This window comes from Pungitius pungitius, chromosome 4 (genome assembly GCF_949316345.1).
Source record: "Pungitius pungitius chromosome 4, fPunPun2.1, whole genome shotgun sequence".
Taxonomy (NCBI): Eukaryota; Metazoa; Chordata; class Actinopteri; order Perciformes; family Gasterosteidae; genus Pungitius; species Pungitius pungitius.
The window spans coordinates 24,635,105-24,644,176 of NC_084903.1; the positions used below are offsets into that span (position 1 = coordinate 24,635,105).

Below are 9,072 nucleotides of genomic sequence, written 5' to 3' on the forward strand. Positions count from 1 at the left end.
GTTCAAAGGAGTGAGGAGTCCTCACTTTAAATCCAAGCACACTGGTGTTTTACAGGCTACACAACTCCACTCGGTGGGAGAAGCGCACACTGAACCCCTGAACCCAACTACACACATGCACTTCCTGGAGTCCGGTGTCTCGTAGCGCGCATACAGAGCCAACATAACCCTTTACCACCATCATCTACAGCCCCTATTTACATTCTGTTGTTGTTACCAAGCAGGGAGTTCAGGTTCAGTTTGTTCACCTGTTCACCACCTGGACATCACAGCTGGAATGCAGCTGGAAGCATTGAAGCGTTGAAAAGTACACAAACTGATGAACTAAACACATCAGAACTCAACACTGATGATGAATTGAGAGGCTGCAACTTGTTATGAGAAGTTCTGTAGTGGAAAGCCGGTTTATTGGAGCCACTTTACTGATAACTTGTGTTTAATAATCATGAGACGGCTCCCACACATCTGCACAAGTTGTGATTTGATTTCACAGGTTGCACTTTACACACACTCTCAGAAAGGATGTGTTAAAATCATACACACTTCTTGTGTTAGTACAAATTCAACACATGTTGTGTTGAATCGTCACTAATACATCATGTGTTAAGTAATTGTTCAATTGAGTTTCACGCTGCGCTCCCACTGCCTTGCGTCATTATTTAAAAAAAACACAACACACTCCAGTCCAACGGGTGGCGGTAATGCGGCTATAAGTCAACTCCCGCTAACTTCTAAAGAAGACCTACGTTCCTTTGGCGTTGAGTTGCTGAGGCAAGGAAAAACGAAGACAGGTAACGGTAAGTTAGTTATCAATACGATTAATGCTGTTGAAATGTAGAGAGCATTTTCGAAAATGGAAAACGGTAATGACTCGACAAGTTATTTTAACTAATGTAAGATATCATTAAATAACTTTAGAGACGTCAATATCTTGTTACTGCTATCTCCGTACTGGCGTTTCATTACTAGCGAACGTAAGCTAGTGTCCTGTGTTTTTGTTACCTGTGAAATATGGACTGAGCTGAAGTCATGTTATTATATGGGTCTACATCTTGTCTGATGCAGTCAACGTTAGCGTGATAGATGCTGTCGAGGGTCAAAGGCTGCTGGACCGCCCGCCCGCCACCCCTGATTGTTAAATTAAAATTTGACATCGAGCTAACGTTAAGTGCTGCTAATGCTAACCCACTAATAGATTAGTATTGTAGCCGACATATATTCAGTTACTGAAACGGTTAAATTAACAAAAGCAATGTTTGTGGTAGACCGCAATATATATTCATGTATACACTGTTATGCGGGTTAGTGTTATGTTTTCAAAATAATTAAGTTAGCAGTCAAGTGCTAAAGGCGGGAAAATGAATATTGCATAGCTAACGTTAGTTGGGCCGTTGGGCCGAGGGTGGGGGAGGGTTTTTCTGACTTTTTCAACATGGGGAGCGGGATAGGTGTGCGCCTATTGATTGTAATGGTAGGAGAAACACTGGTATATCTCACATGTTAAAAATACTATTTCTGTCAGTTTCCAAATTGAAGCCAAGGGGCAATTTGTTCATATTTAATCCAAAAATTCACCATCAGCCATTTTTTTCTTTTACAGCATTCAAATGGAAGGGAGTGAGGCTCCCAAGACACTTGCAACAGTGTTCCTAGATGGGACCGAGATCTGCAAAAAGATGCTTCAGCTGACCTCTATTGCAGACATTCGTGATGCCTGCAAAAGCTCATTGACTTGCAATGCAGAATGTGATAGAATTCTAAAATTTAACATAGATTTTAATGAATACATTGACGCGGACATCAATGGCAATGTCGGAAATTTTGACAAATATCACATTTTGTTCAAGTCAATCAAGCCAAAACAACCTGGGAAACAGTTGGTATGTACGTATATTTAATAGTCTTGTGAAAACTGTCAATTACTAGCCAACTGTTAGCTATTTGTTGTTCTGTATCTTATGGACTATTTTGTCTACCAAGGAACTAACCCAGTAGATAAGCATTGTTTTCTCCACCATTACTGAGAAATAGTTGTAGCCTGTAAAAAGTTAAAATGAAAAAATACATAATGAGGCCTTGGATGCTGATGTCTCAGCAGACATTTAATATACAAATAGTTATTTTCACAGAGATCAAGTTGTAATATTGGAAGATTGTTGGAAGATGTAATGTATAAGTGCCGTACTATTATACAGCTGTGAGGGGAGAATCTGATTCATAATGGAACTCTATCATCTTAGTGATTGTATATTGTTTCTGATCAATTAATGACATTTTCTTTTGAAGGCTGAACCACCGGGTACAGATGCATCTGATTCATGTGGTCAATTGGAGGTATGGTTCTTGATAGTTGCATAGGTACTAGTATTGATAAATATTGGAATGATGTTAGTGCAAATGGTTTTCCATTAAATAATAATTTAACTGTTGAATAATTCATCTTGCTCATGGAAGTTGGATCTATTCTGCACCATAGGGTCAGGGGGTGCTCTTGTTTAAGTGGTGACATCTTTTCCTTTTTAAAGGCTGAGCACTTGAGTTCCTGTACAAGTCATCCAAGCAGTCAACTGGTATGTGCTGATACCATGGTAAAATATTTAGTGACCTATTGTTGTTCAATCCAGCATGGGGGGACGTTTGGTTTGTGTCAGATGTTTAGGACCATTGCATGTAAAATTGAATTCTTTCTTTGTTATTTGCCTTCACAGAATAGTCAAGGACAAATTGATGGTGCGCATGGATTTAATGCCGCCAGTCTGACAGCACTCATTGAGAGTAAGGCCCCAAGTGTACTTGCCGAATATGAACAATCCGGGACACTCTCTGTGACCTCCAGAAAACTTGTTGTGAGGATAAGTGTCAGTGATCTGGTGGAGCGAAGGGGATTGTGAGTTCATTTAACGTTTTTCCCTTTTTCCTGGAGATTATGAATGCAATGAAACAAAAATATGTGTTCTCTATAAAAGCCTTGTATAGTTTTCTATTTTTTCAGGCCTTAATTCCACTATTTTCTTTCAGTTATCCTTCAAGTGCTGACAAAGAGATTTTGGCTAAAAGCCTAATAACAGTCTTCCCATCACTAAAGATCAAGATACAAGAAGAGAATGAAGGATTTGTAAGTATAAACAAATGTCTTACAGCAAAATACTGTTTGCATTATATTTACTCAAACCTTTTGGCAACCTAGTTATAAGGCCACTGTTATAGAGATAAGTATTGCACACCTTGGTTTTAGAGAGTGACTCAAATGTTTTTGATGCAACAGAATTTGGGATTTGAAATTTCCCTTTTTATTTAACTTCATTCAGGAGCACTTTTATGACCCGGTGTCTCACTGTGGGTTCATCGAATTGAAGCTGAGAAACCTACGAAGAACCCTCCATGATGATCAGCGACGCTATCGCAAGCGCGGGAGGTCTAGTAATACCTCTGGAGTTAGTATAACACTGCAGGTGATTGCAGATGGGGAAGAAGAGTCAATCAAGGAGTGGATAACCTCTACTAAAAGGATGAGACCCTCTCCTGAGAACATTGCATCTATCAAAATGGGCATGGAGAAAGCCTTCACCAATTGAAGACTCTGGATCACGACCAAGTCGCCAACCGTGGCTGAGGTTTTTCAGCAGTACCCTTGCTTTGTGGACATGCCATACTTGGTAAGTAATCAGCATATTGGATCGTAGATGCACATCTAAACTTAGACTACTATATTTTTTTTAATACTACTATAAATACCCTTTCACTGCTTTTAATGATACATTAATCTGTGTTTCAAAATGGTTGTTTCTCTTTTTATATCATTGCTGTATTATCTGCTACTTTCCAGTTGGATGCAGAGTTTGGAAAAATGTTCCCCGGGAAGGAAGACCTATTCCTTCGGAAATGGGAAGGACATATTGTTCCAAAACTACTGAAAGTGGCTACACTTGAAAATGACCCACATGTCTTGCCAGCTAGTGAGGAAATTGATGGTAAGTTATGTTTCATGCATATTGGATACAGTCAACGTGTTTTATTTTTAATTTGGCAGTCACTAGGGACTATGCCATATTTTATCATAAGTGTCTATGGGATATCCGGGGGGCTTCTTCGTAACCATACATTACTATTTAAATTTAAAGAATTATAAAATCAGAAAATCAGTCTAGTTCAAGTGTAATTTAAATGTCTGATTCCTCTACAACAACAATGGCTCATCTTTTTCTATTGTGATAACTTTGTCTGAGATGGCATCAGTAATCATATATAGTATATCCCATTTTTTTTCTGCTTAGAGTTACTTTGCTTCAGAGCCCTTCAGATGCTCACACACTATTTGCCTCCTACCGCGTCCGGAAGGGCTAAAGGATGGGCCAAATGCAGTGTGAAATCGGCCCTTTCGTACATCTTGGACTTAAAACCGGTAAGAAAAGCAGCTTTGGTTCTATACGGTAATATTTTTATCCAATCCCAAGTATCAACACGTGCTAATCCATCTTTTACATGTACACTGTATGCTACAGTATTACAATTTTAGCATTGTGATTTTCACATATATGTTCGGAATTTTGTGTAAAACATGACTTGATTATATTTTGTTTTATATCGTGAATTTAGACAGACATTTGTGTACTATGATATAAGAAACTCAAAATGTCATATACTTGTGCTTTCCCAGACTGGAACAAGCATCCCAAGCCTTCTAGAGGGATCTCCTGAGGAAGCAGTGGGAGTCCACCAGCCCAAGCTTGTGTGTTTAGGGCACCCCAGAACACCAGCTCAGTATGTGATCATTGCAAAGAACGACAATGTCGCCATCCCCCTTCAAGACGAAGGTTTAACATGCGCCATTGACAAGTTGTTCAAACTTTTCTGGGTTTGCAACATGGCATATCCTGCCCAACTCGAATCAGTCTATAGTTTCTTTGAGTATGTTTATGACATGCCCATCTCATGTAGGAAGAGATCAAAAGTTGTTGAACTTATTGCAAAGCTCCAGGCAGTGTTGTAAGTTCTAACTTTGATTATCACTTGTATGCATATGTTGTGAAGCGGAATGATGATAATGCTATAATATATAGCAGACATCAGACCATTAGACTTGCTGTCATCTTTCAGTGGAAACCAACTCCATGAGAATCCTATACAAATTGATTGTTTAAATGTGCATTACCTAAGTGCAAGACATATACCAAAACCCACAACTTGTAACACAAAAATGCATGCAGCTGTTCAGTGATCCTGCAGATTTATGAGTGTAGCCTGATCTTCTCTGCTTTGGATTCAGAATTCAGATATTCAGAAGTAGCTCATTTGGGTTCAGTTTCTGTGACGTGATGCTTGGAATTTTTTGTTTAGTTGGATTTTACTTTATACTAGGGGTGTCAAATGATTAAAAATTTTAATCAAATTAATCAGAATTTTCAGTGGATTAATCATGATTAATCACACCTGAATCCTAACCATTTTTTCTTTCTGAAATGCATACTAAAGATAAATAACAGGACACAGATACATAATTATCATTATTATTATCATAATTATTATTTTTTACATAAATATATGTTATTGATATTTGATTTTTTAATTCATTCCAGAAAATAATCAAATCAATGTTATTTGATAAGTTAGACTGATTTCCCTGCATGGCTCTAGAAGGGTCTCGAGCCTCTGCAGTTTATCCCACTCTGCTGCGAGTTTGTGCTCCTGCGATGACCAGACATGACCAGACATGTCAACCCTCCCGATGTTTCAAAGCCCCCCCCGAAAATCTCCCGGACCGACCTTTCTCCCGATTTCCACCCGAACAACAATATTGCTGCACCACCCGTCACTGGGCGCGCCGTTTCAGACCGAACAATAATAAAGGTTACACCTTGAAGTCGAGCGCGGCGATTAGAACGACTGGCGCTGCAAAGAAATCCGCTACCACCCCCATTTCAGTGTGAAATATTCCCATACCCGGGAGGATTTACATCGCATTGGTTTCTCTTCCTCCGCATGTTTCAGAACAGCGCTGCTCTTGCTCTGCTGGGCGGAGCTTTTCTTCTTCTCTGTTCTGCTGCGCGAGAACGGGGGGGGGGGGGGGGGGGGGAGGGGGGGGGTGAGCGGGTCTCTGGCGCAAACAACTTGCTGAACCTGACGGCCTGACATATGCCTGCAGGTGGCAGTAATGTGTTGTATAGGATGAAGTGCATTCCCTAGAAGAAGAGGTTCTTTCCGGACCTGAATAATTTGTCACACTGCGCATGCGTGAAATGCGTCAAAAAAATTGACGTAATTAACAACAAACAGCTAATTAACGCCGTTAACGCGCTATTTTTGACAGCCCTACTTTATACGTTATTTATTTTTATGTATTAACTGCATTTTGTATATAAAATGTTTGTTTACAGTGGTCATTTGTGGTAAACAAATCTGAACATCCGTCAAATGTTTAAATATGAAATTAAGGAAATAAAATAATTGTGACCTAAATTTCTTGTAATCTTTGTGTTTTAAAGCATATTCACCAAGGAAAATTTTCATTTTAAGGATGCAGTATTAATGTTATTTTAGCACATCTTTTGTGTTATTTTAGCACATTCTTTGTGTTATTTTAACACATTATGTTGAAATATAGAACCCACAACATGTGTTAATTGAGCTTACACACTGCCTGTGTTAAAAGCTACACATGATGTGTTGTCCTTAACTAGACACACGGATGTGTTAAAAATTAACACATGATATGTTAGTTTTAACACATCTGTTTTGAGAGTGCACAACGTCTTTTAAAGATAATAATAAACAGGTGAATTACAGCCACAATTGCAGCCTGGTCCCTTATTGCTTAAAATACACTAAAGTTTGATCCAGTTCTCCAAAGCGTTGCCTCCAGGAGCAGAACTGGGCCCACATTCAAACCTCTATGAGCACAAAGTCAGCCTCACACTGTGATGTGCACAACACTAGACACACGTGTGTACATCACACACAGAAGTACTTGATGATGTCACTGACTGGCTCATCACCACACGTGTGTTACACACGGTCACACACAGCCGCCTCATGGTAGACCATCAGGTTTCAGCAGCATGAGATGCAGCAGGTGAGTTCACCTGTTCAACCAAGATGGAGGAGGAGAAGATCAAAGACAAACAGGATCAAATGTAACCAATGAAATGTGTCCATCTCTTGTGGACCATGTTGTGAACACAGATTCACGTGCAGCTTTTCCTGCTCCGTGTTTTCAGCTTTTCTTTAGATATTCATTTTCTTTTCTTGTTTTTTGTACTAAGATCCAATGTTTGTGTGATGCATGAACACTGGACATGTTGTTGTTTCATTGTGCGTCTGCGTGTTGACTTGTTGACTAATTTGAGGATGTGGATGAAAATAATCTCTATTTCCTACAGTGTGCAGCATTGGTCTGGTGTGGTGTGTGATGGAAGTGTGTGTAGTGTTGTACAAAGTGTGAGCACACGTTGTGCGTGTAATACTCTGATAAATATCAGTGGTATTTTATTATTATTGTCATAGGACTAAGTTAAAGATAAAAGTTCATACTAAATTGTTATTTGAAGATGTTGGAATGTATAAACAATTTCTGTTTAATATGAGAGACTTAAAAATATTATTTGATTTGTAAAGGTCATTCTGTTACGTGCATGATGTTCATGACCTTAGAGTGAACACTTCCGGGAAAGGACCCGGGAAAAAGAAGAAGAAGAAGAAGAAGAAGGAGAAAAATAGAACGATACAGGATCGGAGACCGGAGAACTGTGCGGGCGGTCGGCGTGGATCGTTGCGAGCGTGGACTGTGACTGACGTGTTCGGAGGGTGTGAGTCGGACTCCACACCCCCGTTGGAGGTTGGTCCACGCACGAAGCAAGCCCAGCTGAGGTGGCTAGCGGGAGCTGGCAGGCGCTAGCGGGAGCCAAGCTAACGACGCGGTTGCTGTGTTCGGAGGGCGTGTCCGGAGGGCGTGTCTGTGCGGCCGCGGGACGCAGGTTGGTCGCTGCCTGTTGGATTGCACCCATCCACGGAGGTACCGTAGCGAGTGTTTTATGAGCTCCAACCACAGCGCGCCAACGATATTACAAAAGAGTGCACTCTAGACTACATGGAGTTGAGAGAAGGAAAGACTATACCCCGGGGTTTTATATTTGTTTCCTGTATGTCCATATTCTTTGTTTCTCTTTTGAGAAAGGGTTCGGAAGTGTGTTTGCTGTTGTTTAGAGCTGCAACTAAGGATTATTTTAATAATCGATTCATCTGTCGATTATTTGTTCGATTAATCGATGAATCGGATAAAAAAATAAAACATTTAAAAACATTCATTTCCAACCCTTTATTGAAAAATAGAAGTGACTGTGCACTTTCTAAATATGTTTTGCACTAACAGATTGCTCTTCCCTAACATCCCTAAGTAAGCAAATAAAATGGACTAACACAAAAAACATACACACATCGCATGATGTATACTTTACAGCCGCCAAATTAAATATATTAGGCACAAAAAATATTTAGATTAGATTTTTCCAACTTGTTTAAGTTTCTGAATCATTGCCGTGGTGCTCCCGTGCCAGGCCATGTCGCTTCTGCATATCTTACAATCAGACATGTCAACCCTCCCGAATTTCAAAGCCCCTCCCGAAAATATCCCGGACCGACCTTTCTCCTGATTTCCACCCGAACAACAATATTGCTGCACCACCCGTCACTGGGCGCGCTGTTTCAGACCGAACAATAATAAAGGTTACACCTTGAAGTCGAGCGCGGCGATTAGAACCTAAAACTACTGGCGCTGCAAAGAAAACCGCAGCATCCCCCCCCCCCCCCCCCCCCCCGTTGCCCGCTAGGACCCGCACCCCCCATTTCAGTGTGAAATACCTGGGAGGATTTAGATCGCATTGGCTTCTCTGCCTCCGCATGTTTCAGAACAGTATCACAGGTCTCACCGATGGTCTTTCCTCTACCTCAGCTCTGCTCTTTATTTATTTTTCTTAGCAACGCTCTGCTGGGCGGAGCTTTTTTTCTCTCAGCTCTGCGCGGCGCGCACAACTTTTTTTTAATACTCAAACGTAATAGTCGCGCGACACAACGAATCGA

The 9,072-nt window shown here is 40.5% G+C and overlaps 1 protein-coding gene across 2 annotated transcripts; it reads left to right on the forward strand.

The window, feature by feature from the left end:
- Positions 1-589: 589 nt before the first annotated feature.
- LOC134127317 (uncharacterized) lies at positions 590-5,339 on the forward strand. Of its 2 annotated transcripts, none has more exons than XM_062561934.1 (10): positions 590-797; positions 1,601-1,880; positions 2,287-2,334; positions 2,526-2,570; positions 2,709-2,887; positions 3,019-3,115; positions 3,309-3,656; positions 3,827-3,971; positions 4,275-4,402; positions 4,658-5,339. In XM_062561934.1, exons 2-7 carry the CDS (start codon positions 1,608-1,610, stop codon positions 3,573-3,575), a joined length of 909 nt encoding a protein of 302 aa, XP_062417918.1. In that variant the 5' UTR covers positions 590-797; positions 1,601-1,607; the 3' UTR covers positions 3,576-3,656; positions 3,827-3,971; positions 4,275-4,402; positions 4,658-5,339. The 2 variants fall into 2 exon arrangements, with proteins under 2 accessions (XP_062417918.1, XP_062417919.1); XM_062561935.1 differs by having other exon boundaries at positions 590-791.
- The last annotated feature ends 3,733 nt before the right edge of the window (positions 5,340-9,072 follow it).